Below are 24,129 nucleotides of genomic sequence, written 5' to 3' on the forward strand. Positions count from 1 at the left end.
TAAAGAGAATCTTTTTGCACTGGGCTGGAAGTGGCCGCCAGTCCCTGGTGCAATTCCATTCTCTGTGTAAGTGGAATCCGCTGGCGTTGCCCAGCGTGATTTGTGAGATGGGCCCCAACAGTCCAAAAAACCAAATGGGTTGCCTCCTTTGAGGGGCTCGCTTTGCGCGAGGTGCTAGCCCGGTATCTGCCATGCAAAACGAGGGAGCTTTATGAAGGAATCCGTCTTGTAAAGCCATTGGTCCTGGTCATCAGCCTCTACCCAATGCTTTCGTGATGCTGCCGCTGATCTATTTGGGAAGTTGGCTGGCTGGCGAGGCAGAGCCTCTCCTCAAAGCCTGGCTCCCACGGAAAATATGCTCAGTGCAGCCGCGTGCATGAATGAAAACGCCGCCGGGCGCTTCTAGTCGGGCAAAATGCAGCCGAGAACTCCGCTCGTCCTGTGCTTTCTCCTGTCCCAGGTAGGGAAGAGGGGCTGCCGGGAGCGCCCGGCGCCCCAGTTCTGCATTATGATCGCCTGGCGCGGGCAAAGTGAGAGGGCTTTCGGGGCGCTTAGGGACTCCTGGAGCGGTGGCAAAGACAGCCCTGGGCTAGGAAGGGAGGTCATTTCCAGCCTCGGAGATCCTAGGGCGTCTGCTTACCCACTCCGGCGTGTGTGTGTGTGTGTGTGTGTGTGTGTGTGTCTGTCTGTCTTGGGGAAAGGAGGAGAAAGCTCCTGAGTCCTTTATTTTGCAAGCAGGGGCGACATTCTTGCCTGCATCAAGTGGGGTAACTTTGATTCGCCTTCTCTTGAGGCTCATGTATTGGAGAAAGACTCAGAGACGAGTCCAAGGAGTCGTGATTTTACCCAGCTCAGCGCAGAGCAGGGGAAGCGCTGCTTGTGTCCGGATTGCGGGCTGCTCAGAGGCTGGAGAGGACGGCCTGGTATTGCCGACTTCCTGGGGCGCCAGGTTCCCCTCACCCAGTCCGGCAGCCCGCTGGAAGGTGCCTCGGGCTAGCAGTGCATTGCTGCCCGGCTGCTGCTGTCGCTCAAAGGCGCGGGAGCGAGTGGCGCCGGCATAGGGGTCCTTTCCCTCCCCAGCCTCGGGCCGGGAAGGACTGTAGTGCGTCCCCTGTCAGGGCTCAGGCCCCAACCCCCATGCACCCCGCTTTGTCCAGCTAGCTGGAGCTTCGGCCCTAAACCCCAACTGCCGCCTCTGCTGCTTTCCTGTGTGGCGCGGAGAACAGAGAAAAGTTCAAGCCTTGCCCACCGGGCCGCAGCTGCCTGTTAACCCTCAGAGCACTGAGGCGGGAGGGTAGGGCCCAGAGATTCCGGGAAGGGGAGCGATGGAGATGTGGTCCTACAGCAACCACCTATGTATCTAGGGGATCTCCGAAGTTTGTGTGTTAAAAGCAGTACTCAGAGGAGGCTAGACTAGAGGTACTGGAGGCTGAGGGGCACGCCCAGCACTGCTCAGGGGCCCGAGGTTTCTGAGAGCACCACGACCTAGCTGGCAGCCTATGGGATTTGGGATGAGCAGAGAGCCTACAAGTGGGTGGGTAAGATCAAGGCAGGGCCAGCAGAGAGGAGGAAGGGAGATAGGGAGTGCCTTGGGGTGCTAAGAATGTGTGTTGAGCTCCTGTCCAGGACTCCTGGGTGCCAGGGGAAGAGGCACTTGTGTGAGTATGTGGGTGAGAGGGGGAGGGAGCAGCTAGGGTCCCTGGCAGGGGCTGGTTAGCATGTGAGGACGCAGAGCAGCCTTCTAAGGGGAGGCTACTGCTGGATTAATATTGGAGTTAGACTTTGGAAATGGGCCAGTGTCCCAGGAATGCCGTGGCCATGGAAAGCACTCAAAGTGTGTGTGTGTTTGGGGGGGGGGGGGGTGATAGTGCCTGGAGGCAGACCAGGGTGCCTGCCTGTGGAGCCCCCTCTCCCCACTCATTGTGTCCTTCTTCCTTGTACCCACAGCCACTATTCAGTTACCCTCCTCTTCTACCAGGGCTTTGCTGGCAGATTCTCTTGGGGGTCCCTGGAGCCTTCAGTCCTGCCACAAATCCTATGCCTGTCTATAAATCAGTTTTCCAGTCTTTCTGGACTAATTATTCCTCAGGCTGTATGTGTATATATGCATCCTAGTTTAGCAGGGTGGTTCAGAGCATGCCTCTCATTTGGGCAGATCTGCTCTGCCGTATGTTAGTGGTACCACCCTGGGCAAGTTGGTTAACTTCTCTGAGCTTCCAGATTCTACACTGAAAAATAATCTTATCACCTTCCTAGGATTTCTAGGCAGATTGGATTGCATCCAACAGGATGTCCTAGGTAATGCATTTACCATGAGGCCTGGCTCACTGGGAGCTGTCAGTGTCTGGGGAGCACTGACCACCGCCTTTCCTAGGACTTCACAGTACTTTTCTCTGTGGGCATGTTTCGACCTCAGTTTGGATTCTAGGGCTTGCCCAAAGTTATGCCTCCCTTTGAGTAAGACAGACCACATGACAGCCACCAGTAATCCATGTGCACTAGGGGCTTCTCACGTGGTGCCTTTTGCAAAGCAACTGGTGTGTCTCCTCATCCAAGCCCCAGCCAACACAGTGGGTTATGAAGGCTCTCAGTTCACTCAGTTTCTTTAGAATGGGTGAATGGAGGTTTTACTCTGAATTAAATTGCCTGCCCTGAGAGGAGTATCTCTCTTTTAGATTGTTATGCATACTCAGAGCAAGTGTCCACATTAGGACAGTAATTGATATCCTGGTAGCAATAGCACCTGACGGAGAAATGATTTTTCACTCAATCCAGTTAACCAACAAGAGGCTCAAGTGCAGAGTTCTGTGGGCCATAGTGTGAAAAGTGTGTAAAGTCTTGGGGTCTTGGAGTCAACAAGCAAAAACAGAACTTTCCTGAGGCAGAGAAAAAAACAGAAGAAAGGGGAAAGCAATATAATAAAGCAAATCATTCCCTCAGCCCTGGCAGTGGGTGTTCAGGCAAGCATGTGTGTGTTTTTCCACCCTGGTTGTAACATGCTGGGTCCAGCTTTGGAAGACATCAGTCTCTGTAAGTTTATTGACTAGGTTGCTGTTTGGGGTATTTTTGGAATGGGGCGGAGGAAATCTAAGCAACAATGGCTGGAAACTGGCAAAGTTGAGAAACAGTCACCTCTCTCCTCCCCTGGGGCATTTTGGGAAAGACTGTCTCACAAGTGGCCTCTGGAATTTGGCTATAATGATTAATAAATGTGAAAGAAGAGAGGCATGAGCTAAAAATTCCACTGTAAATATGACTCCCCCTCCCCCCACCTATTTGGGTATCACAACTAGCCAAAAGTTCTAACAATGAATGAGTAATCCCCCAATAATTAGGACTTTAGGGAGTGGTGCAGGTTTGGACAGCATTCACTTGGGAGTGACTACAAATGTTCCAGAGTTCTGAGGTGTTGCTTTGAACAAGGGGAGCACTTTCTTGGAGTCAGAATCTTGATTTTCAAAATTTAAGTGAGAATCAGTGTCTTCTAGTGCCCCTTCCACCTCATTTGTTACATTTTAAGGGCGGTGTTTGTTTGCAGAACCGTTTTGATGAGCATAAAAGACAGAATTGCAGAGTGTGCCCTGCTCCAAGAAGGGTTCAACATGTGACAGCCCATAAGATGGCAAAAGCAGAGATTAAGTGGTGGAAAAAATCAGAGTGGAAGAGTTAATGTGTCTGAACAATTTTTTTAGCAAGTCCCTGAAGACACTTACTAAACTGTAAGGGTGAATATGGGATCTGGAAAATGCAGGTAATGCCATCGTCTATATTAAAAGCCTCAACAGTCATCTTAGCTAATCTCTCTTGCTCTTCCTCCCTCCCCTCTCTTCTTTTCTATCTTTAGCCCTTGGGTTTTCCACTAAATCTAATCCATTTCCTTGTAGAAGTATTCTCTATGTGTTATGGTGAAGCTGTCCAACAAATGGTGTACCCAGTAACAGCATTATCTAAAAGTACAAGGATTTAGATGTACAACTCAGTCTGAAGTTGCTGTTAAGATAAAAGTATAGCCAGGTTCTTGAGGATCCATTTTCCTTTCCCTCCTTCTAAAAAGATAGTTGCTTGGGAAGTAGAGTTAATTTCTATTTAGTGGAAAGTAAGGAAAAGGACAAACTATGGGTTCAATCCACACATGAATGACATTTCATCTAAATAGCCAATAGTATTTCCTATTTCTCTTTCTCTGTGTGTGTGTGTATGTCTATCTCTGTGCGTTTTGACTTTGTTGTAATATCTGTTGAAAAATTTCTCCAGAAGAGGGCTCCATCCACAGCATTACAAAATTCTGAATCTACAGCTCATATTTTAAAGAACTTCAGTACAACGGCTCCATTAAAACCAAACTACTGTCCTTATTCCCAAGTATTTGCTACAAGCTCCTCTGATGAGAAATCCTGTCATTTTGCACTATCTTTCCTTCTTTCCCATCTCCTTCTTTCCCCTAGTGTAGTTACTTCTGTTCTACTTTATTCCTCAACTATGTATCCCTTCTGACTGTTAGAGCAAGGATCATTTCAAAGACCTTTATAGACAATATATAATATGAAATATGAGGAAGTTTTGAAATTTCCTGCCATTTGACTTCAGTTGGGCCCAGTTTACTCTTCAGGCAGCCAAAAGGCAGGCACAGTTCTGCCTGGGAAGGGAGATAATCTTCCCCATTTGGTAACTACCCAGAAGAGTGAGTCATGGGCCAGATTGGCTTACCCTTCAACACAGTTGAAAAGAAGAGGGAAATATCAATCTGTCATCCAATTACAATAATCAGTTGGACAGAATCAAATCAAGTGACCAGTGGTTTTGGCACTGTTTCCGCTTAGCTGTCTGCAAGGTGCCCACATGCCTGGGAGAATCTGACCCTCCTGAAGGATGCTGCCAGTATAATTCCCCACAGCCTGTCTCCTCTGCAGCCACCTGGGGGACCCCAGGCCTGGATCCCCCTACCTGAGCAAAGTATACAAATGATGCCTAGCTGCACTGTAGGATCCCCTGCACATTCACCATGCACTAAGTAGAGGCTTTATTTTAGGGGTAGGGTGGAAAGAAACTTCTTTCTCTACAGAGAGAAGAGGCTAAGGACAGGCTAAAGAAGAAAGAATTGACATTTCAAACTTGAAATGCAGACTGAGCCAGGTTTCACAGAGGTGAATGGTCACCCATTGGTGTAGCAAATTGAACCTCAAGATACCTGTCTGATGGTGCTGAAGCCCATCCATTCCAATTCTGCAACTCTGACCTCCAGGCAGAGGTTACCAAGTAGCAGCCACAGGCCAAATGTAGCTCATGGATGTATCTTCTTTGGCCCAAATGTTCTGTAAAGTGAGAAATTTTGTACATTTTTTAAAAAATCTAGGCTTCTTGTATTTCTTAAAATGTTGAAGGTTAGGCAACACTAGAGCTTCATTTCCACATGGCCACACTTTACTGGAGCTGAGTCACTACTGTCCCCTTAGGGAGGACATGCCTCTGGAGTTTGTCACAGTCCCGGACTATTCACCCAGCCCATTGTCCTCCCTAATTTTACCCACTTGCCTCAACAGCCATTTTGTATCAGGAATTTCTGCTTTCCCAAATTTTGAGGCTTAATCAAACTTACGCAGTCAATTTTTCAGTAATAGGCTATTTTAAAAGCTTCTTTTTGATTGCTCTAATTGAAATCCATCGATGTGCCCTTTCGATGAACAGGCATCTTCTGCCTGAGAATGTTATTACCATTAGCCATTGGTTGATTCGGGGTACCCAGAGCACTGTAACACCCAGACCATCATTCCATGCAGAATAGTTACACCCGGAGGAGTGACACACTGCAGCTTTGAGTCAGTCTGAGTTCTGGAACACCAGCACGTTGACACACCCAACACAGTGTTATGCATTGGCAGCCGAGGGGCTCTGGGACCACTGGGTAAAATGTAGGTCCTAGAGCGCTGTGTGTGGTTTATACGAAGAGCATCACTGCCCTTGGAACACAGTGACACACTGGGCATTGTCATTCCATCTGGGTTGCTCGTCCATAGTGTGAGTATAATCAGAACATCACAAAAACATATTGTACTTAGGCCTGCAGGGTACTCTGGAAGCACTGAGCTAACAGAGCATTTGTAACTTCAGGGTAATGTTAGCTCCATAATTTTGTTGCCTAGAGTACTTTTATACACAGGACATTGTTACCCCAGTGCCAACTGGAGTTTGTGTGATGTTTTTGTGACTGTTTTTAACAGTTAACACCCACCTCGGCCCACACATAGTGTTAATGCTATAATTAATGCTCCCTGGCTCTGTAAATACTAGACAAATTTGTCCACTCATCCCATTCTAGCAGGTAAGCCTCAGATAACTCTGTTTTCCATAGCTATAGACCCTAAAGATCAGGGTAAATATAACTACATACATATACAAAACCCAAAAGGTAATTATTTTTCCTCTGTCAGTTGCCAACAGAAGTCAAATTCCTGAAAATTAGCATTAGCAATAGGCAGGTTTTGACATGTCATGTCTCCTTTCAAAGGCCCCACTGAGTGTCCCCCATTCTGCACAAAGCCCCTGTGTCTGCCAGCGGAGCGCAGGCTGGGCTAGGGTGGAGGGCAGCAGCTGCTCAGCTGAGAGCAGCCCTGCCACATGCCTGGGCAGGGCCAGGAAATGAGCTCAGCCTCTGGAGGAACCTGGGGACCCTGCAAGGAATGTGGCAGCTTCCATCCCTGCCTTAGGAGGCCTGCAGGCCAAGTCTCTTTCCTCTGGGAGTGGCAGAGAACTGCTTTTCCATGTGCTGGAGGAGATGGTACCTGCAAATGCCTGAAGCTTGAGCTTCTGTGATAATCTCGCTGTTAATTGCCGTACAGTCTGTGGAATGTCGTTGGGTTCTGCCAGCAGAACCCAGAGCTGACTCGGGCCACACAGGCCCCGCCTTCAGCTGCCATAAGTGGCTGGGCCTCTGGGATCATCAACTCAAGGGTTGCAAACTATGGCCTGTGGGCCAATTCCTGCCTGCAGCCTGTTTTCATAAATAGTTTTATTGGAACATAATCATGCCCATTCATTTATATAATTGTCTATGGCTGTGCTTGTGCTGTAACAACAGTGTTGACACCATATGGCCTACAGTGCCTAAAATACTTAATATTTGGCCTTTTGGAGAAAAAGTTTGATGGCTTCTGCTGTGACTCAGAATTACAGAAAGAGGCTGCCGGGAGGCTTCTCAAAGGACAGGGAGGAGCTCAGGGTCTGGCCATTAGGGATTGTCCCTCCCAAGCCCCAAGCACTCAAGGAACTTGACTTCAGGGAGATTCATTCACCGGGGACCAAGTGGATTCAATAAGTATCTATGGTATCCTCAGAAGGCCTACTATGTTTTTAGGGCACATTTGCTAATAAGGCTGACTCAATCTATTGGGGCTCAGACCCAAGCAATTCCCTGGCGGGGGTGGGGGATAAAAATCAATTGATGAATAATTCAAACCAAAGACAACTGCTATGAGGGAAGGAAACACACAGTTGCATGAGGTTATGACATTCTCTATATTTTGCTTGTTTGTGCCTTGTTTTTCTCCCTCACTAAAATGTAAGCTCCCTCAAATAGCACCTGTTGCTGTTTGAGGGGTTCATTTCTGTATCCCCACCACCTAGATCAATACCTGCCATGTAGCTGGCTCTCAGTAAATGTGAGTGAATGAATGAATGTATATATATATATATATATATATATATATATATATATATATATGAATGAAAGGCATAAGATCCAGATGAAGGATCTGGGAAGCTTCCCTGATAGACCAATGCACAAGTTGCAGTCTGGAAAAGTAGTGAGGCTTATACAGATGAAGCAACACTAGAGGCTGTGGGTGGGGAAGAGCAGAAGGCACAGACTGGTAGAAGTCTCTGGGCAGGAGGAAACACGGTACAGCCCAAGGAGGGTGATGTGAGGAGCAGCTAGGGGGTGCCAGAGCCACTGGGGCCTTGTCAGCCCTACAAAGATTTTGTTTTTTTGTCCTAGAGTAATGGGCAACCATTGAAAGTACTGAGGGGAGGGTAGAGTGTGACAGGGTCAGATTTCCGTTTTGAACAGGTCACCCTGGCTGCAGTGTGACAAATAGATGGGAACTGAGTATGAGTGGAAGAGAGAACAATGCAGGCCTGAGGTCATGGAAATCTAGAATAGGGAGTGACAGTGCGGATGAGCGAACTAGATACACTCTACTCAGAGCATCTGGGAGATATTTAGGGAAGAACTTGCCAGGGCCTGGTAGCTGGGTTTAGAGATGGCAGAGCGAGGGTCAGGGAGGGGTTAAGAATGCAAGCTTGAGTTCTGATTCTTTCAGATGGCAGGAAGCTAGAGCCACTTGCCCAAACAAGGAAGCCAGGTGTTTGACATGTAAACAGGGCTGGAGGGCTGTTTCCATTTGGGGTGTTAGCCGAGCTGCAGCAATACTCCTCAGGAGAGGTAGTCAGGGCCCCAGTTACACTAATGCCCACAGATTCAATCCATGCTTGCATCTGGGATGAGCACCGTGGGGGCCTGGAAATGCCCTTGACTAGGCAGAGACTATGTATAACTCTATAATTAACCAATCTTTGAGGCTTTTCACGCAAAAGATATTTGAGTGAAACATTGCCAAGGCCTTTAATCGTTTCTTGAACATTCAATCAGCAGCACTGGAAACATTTCTTACATGAAGCAAATAATGATCTACTGCCTTCAGCAATCACTTTGCGAATGCTAACAAACCTTTGTTTCAGCATATTAGATATAGCTTTGGTGACTCTTATGTTCCTGGGTGTCATAGCAGAATCTTCCACTGGGTACCAATCAGTGGAGTGCTAGTAAATGTTTAACAATTGGCTCTTTACAAAAACAATAATAAACCCCAGCAACACAGTTAACATTATCTTGAGAAGGTGAGGAGTTGAACACTTGTCCATTTCCTAAGTATTTATTGAAATGTTTAGGAAATTCATAGGTAATAAGATGGAAATGAAACATGCTCTCATGGGGCCTAGAGTCTACTGAGGGCATCCAATAAGAAAGAAGAAAATACATAGCTGAGGTTGTAACTGTTGCAGTAGGAAAAACTGGGGGCTAAAACAGTACTGAGGGAAGGGTTGTTGTGCCCTCCTCCTTTCCTTCCACCCTTCCTCTCTCCCTCTCTCCCTTCCATCTTTTCCCTTTCCTTCCCATAATTTTTAATATCCACCAAGTGGCAAGATTGCTGGCAATTTGGGGATCCAGAGATGAAAACAACATAGTCCTGGTCCTCTGGGGAAAGTGACAGAGGTGAGTCGGGGCTGACAGTTTACATAGATCCAGAGGGAGGAGCATCTTATACTTCTGAGCCTTTGAGAAATGAGCTTAAATCCTGACCCAGCGATTTGCATACTGTGTGACCGAAGATAAGTTACTTTATTTCCCTCCTCTTCTGTTTCCTCCTGTGTCTAAACAAAAAGACAGAATAGCTATGCTTGACCAGCAGGGTTTTGGTGACAATTAAATAAGTGTATGCTTGAGACTTTATCTCACAGTTGGCAACTGCTAGGTGCTGAAAGAGGGTTGGTTGTATTAACTTTAGTGCACTGTGCTCCAGGGGAGTTTGTGGCTTGAAGGTACCATGAGGCCTTGGCCTTGAGCATCTGACTTAGAGGTGGGAAAAATGCTTGTGTATTTAAAAATTCGCAGAGATTTAAAAAAGTAAAGTCCATTCCCTAGAGAAGGATTTGCCAATTCCCATATTGGTAGCTCCACAAAGGTTGTCCCCCTGGAGATTTTATGCCTCATAAAACCATTTGATCTGACAGGATCTTACCTTCTAGATGTGTCTTCACAGCATCTGTTTCTGAGGAGCTTTATCAGGGCAGTATGTATGTGGGTGTGCAGGCTAGCATCATGAGCACTTCTAATTGTTATTATTTAAAATATATCAAAATAACTGGGAAATTTACTGCAGTACAGTAAATTGTACTGTACAATTTACTGCTATATACCATTTGCATACACTATCTCAAATCCTTACTGCAGTCTTCAGGGGCAACTATTTTTATCTCCATTTTATATTCGATGAAAAGAAGTTCAGAGTGGTTTGTCAGTTGCCTAAGGCCACACAGAACTGGACCAGGGTTTGAACTCATGCATTTCTGATTCCTGTGCATGTGTATTTTCCTGAACATTTCATAAGTGTTTAAAAATTTCCTCCCTTATTCCCGCAAATAATGTAAGAATTCTCTCTCTCAACTATTTTGTTCTCTGGCTCTCTTAGAGTCAAAAGGGCTGCCTGCAGTGACCCCACTTCTGAATTCCTGGTCTTTAAAAGTGGGTCTAGGACCTGGCCCTCCTGTCTGAGTTACCAGTTGCACCCTTCAGAACTGGGTTAGCCCACAGCCATTTGTGTTCTTTGTCTCTGAGTCCTTGCTTGTGACTGGGACGTACGAACCCCCCATGTTGCATGCTTCCTCCAGTAAGAATGGCCATTCCAGGAAGAGTGCAGTTGCCAGGACCCAGCTCGGTGTGCCACCTCTGAAACTTCCAGGCATACAGGTAAATTCTCTGGCAGTTTTGCAGTTTCTTGTCAGCTGCTGAGCTCACTGGCTAGATGGTGTTCCTCCCCAGGGGTGCCAAAGGACACACGGTATAAGCCAGTGTTTCCTGAGTACTCCTGTCTACAATAACAGTTTCCCCAGTCTGTAGGAAAATGAGGACTATACAGCCTGTAGCGAGAGTGAGACACACAGATCTATAGCAAGTTGCAATTGGACTGAATCTATCCTCAAGTTTCATTCTGTTTTACCAGAAAAGCTTTCTTTTTTCCTTTTAATTCAATTTAAGCTCCTTTAGACAGGGTAGCCACTGATTCAGTGAACAGTTACTGAGTGTCTATTGTGTGCCTGGCACTAGCCTATGTACTGGTAAGAGAGCAGAGAGCGCTCACAGAGGCCTGTGCTGGTGGAGGGTCACACTCTCCCTTTGCCCCAGTCCTCACCACTCCACAGTGGCCTTGCATTTCTGCTTCTCTCTGTGCACCCCAATCTACACATTCCATGTTTGGTTAAGCCAGTCATTCAACACATATTTACTGATCAGTGACTATATCTAGAGCATGACGCTTGATATGTAGTAAGCAGCAGTGATTAAGAAAGACAAGGTTGCCTCTCTCTCCTTATGGAGTCTACATTCTAAGGAGAGGGAAAGACAGTAAAAACAAAAATAAGTAAATGCAATAATTTTGGATTGTGATAATGCTATGAAAAAATTAAAATGGAATAGGAGGTTGTTTTGAGTTTATCTACCATCCGCCGTTAGGATGGAAAGTCCCTTGTTCTGATGCCATGATGCATCATGGTCAATAAATAGAGGGCATTTTTGCCCCTAGTGGTATCATTGGCAAAACTTTGTCCATTCTCTATTTTTTGTTGCTATAGTTCTTGAAGTTTTGCTTTTGGGAGTCTAAGAATATAGCAACCAATGATTTAAACACAGGTATGGAATCTTTTTTCTGTAAAGAGTGATAGAGTAAATATATGGTCTCTCTTGCAACTACTCAGAGCTCTATCTGTGTAACATAAAAGCAGCCACAGACATTATGCAAACAAATGGGCAGGGTTGTGTTCCAATAAAACTCTATTTACAAAAACAGGCAGAGCTGAGTTTTGTGCTTGAGCTGTTGTTCTCCCACCCCTGACTGAAACCACTAGCCACCTCACCAGTTTCTCATACTGGGATAGGGTAGAGGCCAGGGAGAAAGACCAGGCATTTTCTTTGTCCTCTTATCACCATAAGAATTGTGGTACTTCTTTAGGACCACACATCACGGGCTTACTTCGCATTAAATTTGATCAAGGCAAAGATGCTGATAGTCAGCTATGGAATGTAATTGTCAGATCAGCTCTAAAATGTATAAAAATTTAGCTTTTGTAGTAATTATCTGGAGTACAATTCTTAAGGCTTTCTTGCCACTCAAAGGTATATTGGTATAAAGGTATAAAGGACTGAGTTCATTTAAACAGTGATGGGGGTGAAGGCTTTGATGCAGGGAGCTAATATGGGAGATAATTTCAGGGCACAGAAGTGAGGAGTGGAAATAAGAAAGAAAGAAAGCCACTAAAGACTGTGTCATTGAGCTGGTTGCTGTCACGGGTAACTGGGGCTTATTGCTGCAGGGGCCCCGTGGAAGAACTGTGTAAAACTTACTTCAGAATGGTCTCTTTGCAAGCCAGAAGGCCGGGGTATATGTCTATCTATGCCCATTTTCCATTTGTAAAGGGTAACCCCTGGCACCATTAATTCCTCTGTACTTCCCTGCTGAGACTTTGTGGCTCTGGGGGAGCAACTGTGGGTTTGGAAAAGTCCTGAGAAGGACAATGTAGAGGCTAGAGAAGTGCTTGGACCGGCAGAATAGGCTCTGGGTAGGGCATGAGCATATAGGAGATTCTGTCTGCCACCATCATGTGTTACTACAAACTTCCTCAGTAGAACTACTGATGAAGGGAAGTTACGGTTGTTGCTTTCTTGCACCCTCCCAGTTTTGTTCAGCACCCACCTGCAGATACTCTCTTTCCCACTAGATGGTACCAGCATGCCAAAGCCCTGTGTGCTACCTTAGGGCCTCATCTTTGACTTGGATATATTCCCACTCACTACTTCTAAGCAATTATAAGGAATAAGTGAATTGCGATTGGAGGAACAGACTATGGGTGTTTTGGGGACAGAAGATAGGAGAAAAGTGGAGGCTTTCTAAATAATTACCCTTGCTCATTGATTCACTGACAAATCTTACAGACCACCCACTAAGCTCTCAACACTCTTCTCAGCACTGAGACTATAGAAGTGAGCAGTGCACCCGAAGTCCCTCCTCTGGTGAACTTCTACACTGGTTGAGGGAGAAATGATAAAAAATGAATGGGTAGATACGTGATGTCTGCCAGGTGACAAGTGCTACCGAGAAGGACAAAGCAGGCAAAGGGATGGACAGGAGGAAGGGGAAGAGCACATTCCTTCTTGTATCTGTCTGTTCTGTCAGCTGGTGGGGTGAGAGATTATTTCTGTCTGCTTCCTACGCCCATGTCCACCACTCACTAACCTCTTATGACTATGCTTACATGGTTTATTTTCAAACTGAGACGGTGAGCTTGTGCAGGGCTGAAGTGGTGCCTGGCTAACAGGTGTTGCCGGCTGGAACCTACTGCAGCCTAATGCCCAACTCAGCCGACTGACAGCATCTCGGCTGGTTTTCATTTATCTGGAATCATACTGAATTGTTACTGTTGTCGACACACAACAGAGTCACATTTTATTCAGGGATTAGATCATTAAGGCAAGGTTTAAGGCAAACAGAGTCAACATGAACCTTTAAATCTCTTACATTGCCCATACGATTTCAGTGTGTGTGGTTTTCTGTATGCAACCCTGTACTGTAATCAATATGTACCCATGTAAAATGCATGCAGTAATGTACAGTGCACAGTAGAGAATATACACATAATATAATTCTACAGCATTTAATTGTAGGGTTTGAACTGTTCTTTTCCCTTCTCTTTTTTGTGGGAGAGCTGGATTTCCATTAGTTAAATGTGCCTACAATAAGGCTTTACAGTATCCATTTAAGCTGATTTCCTAGCCATGTAATTCCCACCAGCTTGTGCACTGGGGAGGGCAAGAGCTGTGTTCCCTGTGCTCTGTTTATCTTTGGATTCCCACCACCGGTCACACGCTTTGGGGCAGAGGAGCATCATACTAGTAATAACAGCAGTAGCAGAGTAGTGGAGGTTGACATCTAAGTAGTACTTACAGTGAGCTAGGCCCTGTGTGAGTACTTCACATGTATTAATTGGTACATTTAATTCTCTTAATGACTTTATGGTATGTCTACTATGATTTTGTTGCAATAATTCCATTTCACAGATGGGGACATTCTGGGAGAACTTGATGAAGATCACATAGCTTTTGAACTCTGGGACTGAGATTCAAACTTAGGCAGTCTCAGACACAAAGGGGCACATGTTGCATGAATCCATGAATAGAAAGAACTGTCCAGAACAGGCAAATCCATGGAGACAGGGAGGTAGACGAGTAGCTGCGTAGGGCTGCAGAGTGGGGAGTGACTGCTAATGGGTGTGGGATTTCTTTGGTGGGTGATGGAATGTTCTGAAACTAGATAGTGCTGATGGCTGCACAACTGTGAAGACACTAAAAACCACAGAACTGTTTATTTTAGCAGTGTGAGTTTTGTAGTGAGTGAAGTGCATCTCAATAAGCAAGCATCGGGCAGTCTAACCTCAGTGTTTCCGCGTGTGCCATCTCTGAGCACACACAACCTTCTTTCAGGGGCTCACCACATCCTAGCAGCATTCTGCTTCTTTACTTACAGAAACTGGACTGTCCCTCAAAAGGGCCTATCATTCACCTCATTTCAGAGATCAAAAACCGAGGCACCAAGATACTGAGAAACTTGGGTCTGGCAAGTGATCCAGGCAGTTCTGAATCATACCAGTTTTCACACCTGTTTCATTAATTAAAAGCAACCCTAGTGGTCCAGAGCTGTAGGTAACTTGGGTCATTTCTTCAGAAATAAAGAAAGGGTTTCTTACTTTTGTTTTGGTAATTGACAAAATAGATTAAGGTCTATCTTTGTCTCACTGGTCATCATGCCCATCTGACCCAGGTGTCTCTGGTTTTGGGTCCTGGCAGGAAGACCCAGACACTATAGGAAAAGGAGGTGTGTTAGTGTGGCTGACTTTTAACAGAAATGAGAATAAGTGCTCAGGAAGAGGGAGAGAGGGGGAGAGAAAGGTGAGAGGGTGGGGTGGGAGGGGAGAGAGACTGGGAGAAGAGGAAAGGCCAGAGAGGGAAAGGGACTGAAAGGAGAGGGAGAAGAGAGAACTAAATTGACATGCTAATTATTACCGTACTCAAGTTGATACCAGACTGCTAAAAGGATTTACCCAAATTAATACAAATGTTTGGCACCCCTTGGCTGGTTCAGTTGAAAATTCCATAGCTTGGCAATGAGAAGGCAATTTAAGATCTAATGCAGGGGAAGGAGCTCTTTCTTGCTCCTTATCCTTAGCACTCAGCACTCTCCAAATCAAGCCACCTGCCCCTGCAAAAAAGAACACACTGCCCCCATCAGTACTACCCCTGACTAAACCTCCTTTGATTCCCAAACCCCTTAAACATGGAATTTATTTCTCTGTGTCTTCACTCTTACTTTGATGATTTTATTTCTCTTTTATGTTTAAAATACAGAGTGACAAAGCCAATAGCCATGCATAATGCAACAGGAAAGGGAAACAGGGTTTACTCCCTGACCAGGTCCAGGATGCCAGTCTGTGGTCCTAGAAGGCTAGGATTTATAAAGACAAAGCTGAGAAACTGTAAATAGCTTCCTGGGTCTCCAGTCTGGAGGAGCTGCTGTAGTTTGGGCTGGGGCAGGAACTTGTCTCCCAGGTCACCCACTCCAGGTGACAGGGGGTCTGTTGGGGTCCCCATGATGCTTAAAGCCTTTTCAGGTGATAATAGGGAAGAGCCACATGAGTGTTTGAATCAGCCCTCTCTGACCATTTTTCCAATGCAGTGTTTGGCAAAGTATGTTATGAAGAAGCACTGGTTCTATGGGAATTAATAAGGACTCCGGAAAAAAAATAGGTTTCATGAGTTAATATTTGGAGAAACTCTGGACTTTCCAAGAGAAGTAAATTAGATTGTGTTTTGCTTATGTTTTATAGCTGAATGTATTTGAGCCTTCAGTGTGCATTTAAGTTTCAAAGAGGGGCTTCCCAAGGCTGCATTTCTAATGTTCCTCCCAAACTCCCGGGGGTAAGGAAGCTGTTCCATATAGTATGCCATTCCCAGGGCATCTATGAGTAAACAAGATGTATGGTCTCAGAACTTGGGCCTTGACCACCAAGGTCAGTAGTGTCAGCATCCCCTGTGAGCTTGTGAGAAATACAAATTCTCCAACTGAATTTGAATCCTACTGAATCAGAGCCCCTGGGGGTGGACCCAGCATTCTGTGTCTTCACATACGCATGCCCCAGGGGATGCTGATGCTCCCTCAGGTTTGCTGTTGGGCGGAGAGACTGACCTAATGTTGTTCTGGGTACAGAGAGGACAAACCTGGGCCAGGAACTTGTTTCCCCGAAGCAGCAAAGATCACAGAAGGAAGACCACAGTGATACAGGGGTGGGACCAAAGATTCTGCTCCATGTCGTGGCATTCACTTCTGTGAAGCACTGAACTGTATTCACAGGATGCCTCTAATGAAAGCTGTTGTCTGCACAGCAGACCAGAAGACTACAGGGGTCATTACAGGGGTGATGACAGAGGAAGCATTCAGAAAGGCCATGTAGGGGAGGTGAAAACTTTACCTGTACCCATTTTAGGTTTTCAGCTGGGGCTCTTTAAGAAAAAAAAAAAAACAGATTAGCAAGAGAAAAAGCAATAGTTTATTAACATGTATATCTCATATATACATGGGAGATACCCAGGGAAAGATGAATAATGCTCAGAAGTGACTTAAAACTCCAGCTTAAATACCATCTCACATTAAAGACACACACACTACACACACACTACACCCTGCTGAGCACTACACTATTGGTACCTACTGAATTCTAGGTTCTAGTGTTGGCATTAAGGATTCTAAGGTGAACCAGACAGATGCAGATTCTGCAGCTGCTGATCTCATGATCTCATGGAGATTACAGACACAAGGGAAGAATGATAAAAAGACAATGACTCTTCTGGGCCCGTGAGAAGACCCCAGTGCCAGCTGTGTCTATAGCCATTGGGTTTTGAAGCCCATCCAGAATAATTCTTTGTGTGATTCTTCGCGAATCTTTGGGAATCTTTGCTGATCCTTTTAGTATCTGCCTGCGATTCTTACTTGTGAGGTGGCAGTCTAAACCAGTGGTTCTCAGCTGAGGGTGATTATGCCTCTCAGGGAACAAGTGGTGATGTCTGGAGACACGTTTTGTTTTCACGATGGGGAGAGGGGGAACTACTGGCCTCTAGTGGGTAGAGAACAGAAGTGCTTCCCAACACCCTACAGTACTCACTTCAAAGAATTATCTGGACTCAAATGTCAGTAGTGCAATGTTGAGAAAATCTGGTCTAAGTGTAGAGCTTCATATCCACCCAGCATACACAAACCTTTATTTTTCTTTATCTCCACTTTATCCTGTTATTAATAGGAAGCCAGAATCCAAAGCTGGGTCAGTGAAAAGTTAACAAGTAGCAAGCTACTATTCGTGCTGCACGTATAATTTTTCAAAAGTTAAAACCATGACTCACAGGTAAATACAAATATCAATTCATTAATTTATGAGGAAACCAGTAAGATGCTATGACAATTTAAAAGGCCATTTAAGAAGCTGAGGTATTTATGAGCAAAAAGAAATGTTAGTAAGAGACTGTTGAATTAGAAAAATACTAGTTAATGTGCAACATGCCTAGACTAAGCCTTTGGGATATCTGTTCCACTAGATAGAAATTATTTTCATCTCCTACTGAGCAAAAATGGTCAAGTAATTGGTCATTTCCCTGAGTCTGGGGTCTTCAATCAAAGGCAAACAGTGGCATGAACTGAGAACATGCTCCCAAACATCTGGTGGCCTTCATCCCTGAATGATATTTGAGGGATTTTCATCAATCATTTTGGCCTTGTTTACAAGGTTTGGATAATTTTTTTTCTGATTCCTCAGACATGTGACTGTTAATTTACTAATGCTGCCTTACTAGAAATGGCCTATACAGTGTGGGGCAAAGAAATGGAAGAAAGTAGGCTGAAGTCTAGAGGGCAGTGGGTAGAGAGGTTATAGTAAGTCAAGGTGATAATATACACAGATGCCATTTGTTACCTGCCTTTGATAAAGCATGCATTATGCTAGATGCTTTCACTCGACACTGCTAGGTGGGTTTTGCCATCATCCCCATCTACAGATGAGGAAGAGTGAGAATGGCAATAGCAGAAGTGGCAGAGTAAGGAGAAAACAGGGTGGGATCAAGACTAGGGGAAGAAATAGGATTTAGCTAGACAGAGAAGGAAGGGAGGATGTTGCAGGCTGGAGGAAAACATTAGTCCAAATTTGAGGCAGAAATAGTGATAGCATGTTCAGGGGCAACAAGGAGGCTCTTCTGGGTGATAATGAATGTGAATGCAATGTGAAATTGGATGAGTGCTACAGTGACAGCAGCTATTAATAGTGTCAGTGTTATTTTACCCAAATGATCGTACTATTGCTACATGGCAGTGCCTGGCAGTACACCGTGGTGGTTAAGAGCCAGGTCTTAAGAGAAGGTGGAATTGAATTTGAATACCAGCTCAGTCATTGCAAGGCTGTGTAGCCCTGGGCAAGTTGCTTAACCTGTCTGTGTCCTCAGCTACCAGACCTGTGAAATGAGGGTGATGATACCTACCTGATACAGCTGGAATGGGGATTCAATACAACCGTGTATGAGCTTAGCCCTAGATGGCCTTGATGATTTAAGCCCTTGGAGAATGGAAGTTGGTTCTGGAGGAGGAGGTGAATAGACAGGATTTAGCAGACAATGGTTTTAGGCATCTGTTGATAAGTGTCACAGAATTTGTCTGAGTTTTTCCAAAGAAAAATTTTAAGAGGAGGCTTTAGTACAATTAGTTGATCTGGGAGGTGACCCAAGGAAAACTCTAGGGAGGGTGGGGAAGTGAAGCAAGGAAGAGAGGGCAACCACATGAATGGCCTGTTATTCAGCCAGCTGCTTCAGTGTTTGCCTGGAACCTAATTCCTCTGGGGACCTTTGGGAGCAAGGATAGAAGACTTCAGAGTCATCCTACCTGAGGGGGATGGGAGCTTTGGACTTTATACCACAAATCTGAGTGAGTATTGCTTTGGGACTACCCAAGGTGGCATTGATTTTGAGCACTACTGGACTGCTGGGTATGGACTTGGGTCCCAGATAAAGCTCTCAGCAAAGAGGTGTGGATTTCTGCAGTGGGGAGTTGGGCCATCCCTTTAATAGAAAGCCCAGAGGGGTGTCTGGGAAGCCCTCAGCACCTGCTAGAATCAGTGTCAAGTCATAAGAACAGTAATGCCCTTTGGGCCAGTAATCTACATCTGAGAAATTAAAGAAACAGCTGAATACAGAAAAAGATATATGGAAACACTTCTCTGCATCATATGTGTAGCCCAAATTGGAAATAATAACAATAGTCAACATCTATTGAGTGTTTTCCTGTGCCTGGCTCTCCTAAGTGCTTAACAAATAAGATAAATTTCTAACAAATGGAAACTGGTTAAGGAACTCAATGGAATATTACACAGACATTGGAGAGGATGGTTATGAAGACAATAATGACATGGAAAAATCATATAAATGAGGAATTAATACTGAACAGGAGATTATGTGTAGAGTAGGATTTCCACTAAGCCCCCCCCACCCCCTCCCCCCTGCAAAGCTTCTGTATATGGGGAAGAGGGTAGAGTCTAAAGGGAAATTTATCAAAATTTTAACTGCAGTTTTGGTTATAAAATGGGTTTGTGAGTGATATTTTTACTCCAGTTTATAAATCTTAATTGATGTGCATGTATTACATTGACAAAGAAAACTATAATAAACTTGAAAAAGTGAAAGAAGAAAATACATCTAAAAATAGGTTGTGGAGATCCAGTGGACGTTTTGAAGAGGGAATAATATAATGGAAAATGATATTTCATAAAAATTAATCTAAGGATGGTGTGGAACATAGATTGGATTGGCAAAGACCCAAGGTGAGAAGTCCAGCTTGCAAATTAACAAGGGTCATAAGGAGTGTGGAAATGAAAGGACCAATTTTAGAGGCTTGGCATTGAATGGAATGAAGGGGAAGAAAGAGAAAAATACCAGAAATGACCCCAAGATTTTAAGGCCGAGTGGCAGAAAATTAGAAATGAGACAACAAATATATATCGAACACCTTTTTGAGCCAGGTTTCTTTACATCTGCTCTCTAAACCTAACAACAATCTTATAAACTATTTTTAATAGTCCTGTTTTACAAGTGAGATAATGGAAGATCAGAAAAGTAAAGCAACTTGTCCAAGGTCACAGAAAAATCTGAGCTCAGATAATTGTTAAGTGAACTGGATGGATGGATGGATAGATGAGGGATAGTTGATGGATGAATGATGGATGGTTGTTGGATGGATGATGGGTGAATGACAGATGGATGGATGATAGATGGGTGGGTGGATGGATGAATGATAGATGGATGGATAGATGATGGATGGATAGATGGATTGGTAATCATATATGGGGGAAGAAGTGTAGACTATTATAATGTCAAAGTAGAAAAGAGAGAATGTAAAGAAGGAAGTTGCAGATAGATACCCTAGAAGGCAAAGAAAGAAGAGATCTGGGGAAAGCACTAGATTCTGCACAAAGGAGTGGTCACTGGTTCTTTTTGAGAAGGCCATTCTGTTCAGGTAATGGGAAGTAGGTTTAAGCTGCATGGGAAGCTGAGGGGCCAGAACGTTGTTGGGGGAACTTATGAAATGGCAGGTCAGACCATGTAGGAGATTAAAACAATCCATTAGTTTAAAAATATATTTAATAATAGGAAGGTGAGGTGATATAAGAGAACACAAGGAAAGGGGGAAATGGGAAGGAGAAATGGAAAAAGGAAAACAAAAAAAAATTGCTGGATAAGAACAAGGACACCAGACTACCTGGACTTGAGTCTCAGCTCCACCACTATGTGACGTTGAGCAAATCCTATAACACTCTTTGTCTGAGTCCCCTCAGCTGTACAGTGGGGAGGATGGTACTGGCCCCCATCTCAGTGGCTTCATAGGAGGATGAACTGAAGGATGTAACGTGCCTGACACAGTGTGTGGCACACCGTAAAGCCAAGTCAGACAGGGATCCTGATGCCTTCACTGTCACAATAAATGCCATTTCCTAGGAAAGACACAAGCTATAGATCAAGAAACTGAGACTCAATCACTTCGAGAATGTGCCCCAAGAAAGTACTCCTGAAGTCACAATGTTGCACTGCACAAGAGAGCAAGCGGTCAGCTCTTCCAGGTCAGTTCCCCCATTCTTCGGGAGAAAATAAATTTTGTGCAAGACACTGCTAGTTTTGTTAGTTGGAAACTGACCTTCTGTGATTTGCACCAAATGAGGCATAGTGGGTTGCACTTTTTTTTTGTTTCCATTGTTCTTTTTTTTACCAGAATTAATAAACAGAGGCTGCCCATTAAAGCAAAGTTAGAAGGAATTTTGGAGGCACCAGAGAGTGGCTAGAGGAGCAGAGTAATAAAGCACTTGAAGATTCCAAGGGGACAAATGAAGATCCATCAGACCCCAGCAAGCACCCTGAACTCAACGCCCTTTCTCTATTCCAGAAAGTTTTATGCCGCTATAATTAATGCTTGGAGAAGTCTGCACACTGCAGACTCAGCATGAGGGATCCTAAAAGCCTTATTAACCCAGCCACTTAGCCTTTCTGAGCACAACCCCTACCCTGGCTATTTTGACTAAGGATGCACCGAGCCCCAAAATGTTCCCCTGTCAGGATGAAGAGGTTCAATTTAAGGCCTTTCCCCAGTGGGCTCTCCTCCCAAATCCCCTTGCCTATCTAGTGCTGGCTGCCGGCAGACTTCATTGGAGCTCAGCCTGCTCTCTCCTCACTCCTTCCCTTTGGAATCATGTTTACCTGCCAAGGAAGTTTCCTCTCCTAGGCAGCGCCCCCAGAAAAATCACGTGTCTGGGATTGATTTTGCATAGTATAAAAATCAGCCTGCACACCAGGCAGTTGAGGCACCTTGTCTACTAGGGAACTAGTCTAGGCTGGTTGAAGGCCCATTGGGTCAGGGCAGCAAGAGTTTAAGTCAGAAATTAAATAAGTAAGTAAGTAAGTAAATAAATAAATAAATATATAAATAAATAAAACCCAGATAATTTGAGGGGTATGCTTTGCAAGGCTAGAATGGGCTTTCTCTTTCGGTGTTGGCAAGCCTTGTCCGGCACAGCTGGATAGAGCCACAGTTTTGGTGGGGAGAGGGGAGTTTCCCCACTAGAAACATTTCCCCGCTGGCAGGAGGGGCCCCAGGGAGACAGGGCAGCTTGACATAGTCTCTCCAAGGAGAGAACTTTAATATGCTTTGGTGATAAGACTAAGAACAACCATTGTCATTTGTGTTCTAATACTAATTCTTTAATTAAATAAATTTAAAACAACTAAGATTTTTGGAGCACCATGTGTCAGGCACTCAGCTAAGTACTTACACACACACAGTATCTAATTCAAAACTTCGAATGTTGGAGCTACTATAACTCACTACATTTTACAGCTGAGGAGCTCACAGTTTGTGAGGCATGCTCACATACAGCATCTCCCTCGATCTTCGCTCAAGCCCCAGGAGGCTACAGATATCATTTTGCAGTTAAAGAAACAGCCTAAGGTACTTTGTCTTCTTTGGCGAATAATTGGCAGAACCAGGATTTAAATGTCAGTCTCCTGACTCTATATTGTTATGATTTTATTGGGAGAGAATAGGTGGTGTGTATTCATTAAATTCCTCTGTATTGAAGGCTTGGGGAAAAGAGTTTTTGTATTGTCTCAATTCTCAATCAGGAGGGTGTTGTTTTTCCACTCTACAGATGAGGGGCTCAGAGAGGGAAAGCCATTGGAACAAAGCCACACAGGTAGAGGACAGGGCTGGGGCTTATAGCCTCCCATTCTTTCCTGCAGATTTTCTCTGCTACCAGTACCTCCCCATTTCAATAGGAGAAACAACACCATGTGGTTTTCCAGCAGAGACAATGAGAGGGTGATTCTGGTCTTGGACCTTAGGAATTAGGATGGGTAATTGACACTGACAATTAAACAGGCTGCTAGAAATGTGATTCTGGCCTGTAGGGAAGATCACATATGATCAAGAATTTAGGAAAGACCAGCTCCGTCCAATCAGAAGAAATTTGAGGCCTTTCATTTTCCTTGAAGGCTACAAGTTCCAATTTGAAAGTAACAACTTGCTGGACCAACCTATTGTTGCTGCCTTCCCCTGCCAGTCACAGTCATCAAAGCAAAGGTCTCCGTACGTGCTAATGTCACAGCACATTTTGAAGGAGATCACTGTCCTGAGCAAAGCTCAAGTTCTGGAAAGAAGGAATCAAATTGTAAAGCCGAATCTCCATTTCCCTGGAGTCTTGTGCTTTGGAAAAAGTATCATTGGTTTGTCATTCTGGGCTGTCACCAGTGACACCTCTGGGCTCTGAAAGGTTACAGGAGAATAATAGGGTTCCTGGCAGTTTCCAGCAGGTTCTATTTCTCACCTGGGCCAGGACTGTGCCTGTGTTTTTTATTCGTGACAACATGAGAAGAACTTGGTTAAATAAGGAACAGCTGCTCTTTATACATCTGCTTTCCTGATTGATGGCATCAGAAAGCCATTCGTCTGATTTGAAAATAGACAGGTGTTTGCCGTCACTACACTGTGGGCTTTTGAAGTTTACTCTGTGATGTGATTACAGCACATACTTAGCTTGTGCTCCAGGGGGTAAAGTTGACCTTTGATCCTACTCCTCATTTAAAAATCACACATCTTGGAAAATGAACCAACCTAGGAAGATGCCAGAAGCTGCTTTTGTTGCTGATGTTGGTTTCAAACCAATTTAACTAGACTGGTTTACCTACAGTCCTGATTTTCTGATTCAAACCAATGACCTTTAAAGTCCTTTTTTTCCCTTCTGAAAATCTCTAGAGGACATCTGGGTTTTTTGGAGTTCTAACAGGAACCCCAGAATCATGCCATGCTGTGGGTTCCTAATGAGGAAAGTGCATTTAAGAAAGCCAATCATAAGAAATTCAAACTGAGAGTGCATGTTCTTTACCCTTCTCATTCATTCATTCCATTGCTCATTCATTCAACATTCACAGAGTCTTCTCTATGTGTCAGTTCTGTGATGGGAGCTAGTGATATAGAGGTGACCAAATTATTCTCCAGGATCTTATAATTCAGAAGGCTACACAGACAAGACAGTCAACACTGTCAAGACAGGATGAGAAGGCCTGGGCATACAGCCACTTTGGAAGTGCTCGGTTTGGGTTTGACAGATACCTCAGACCGTTTTCCAAAGTGGCTGCAAAGAAGACAGGGTGGGGGCTTCTGAGAATTTGATGGTGCTTTA

At 44.7% G+C, this 24,129-nt stretch overlaps 1 protein-coding gene across 1 annotated transcript in view; it reads left to right on the top strand.

The window, feature by feature from the left end:
- Nucleotides 1-295: 295 nt before the first annotated feature.
- Nucleotides 296-24,129, top strand: part of CDH13 (cadherin 13) — a 1,016,810-nt gene continuing 992,976 nt past the window's right edge. The window contains exon 1 of the mRNA XM_028501894.2: nucleotides 296-460. Coding sequence (XP_028357695.1) covers nucleotides 416-460 — 45 coding nt within the window. The 5' untranslated portion in view covers nucleotides 296-415. The remainder of the gene's footprint in view (nucleotides 461-24,129) is intronic.

This window comes from Phyllostomus discolor, chromosome 12 (assembly GCF_004126475.2).
Source record: "Phyllostomus discolor isolate MPI-MPIP mPhyDis1 chromosome 12, mPhyDis1.pri.v3, whole genome shotgun sequence".
NCBI classification, from domain to species: Eukaryota; Metazoa; Chordata; class Mammalia; order Chiroptera; family Phyllostomidae; genus Phyllostomus; species Phyllostomus discolor.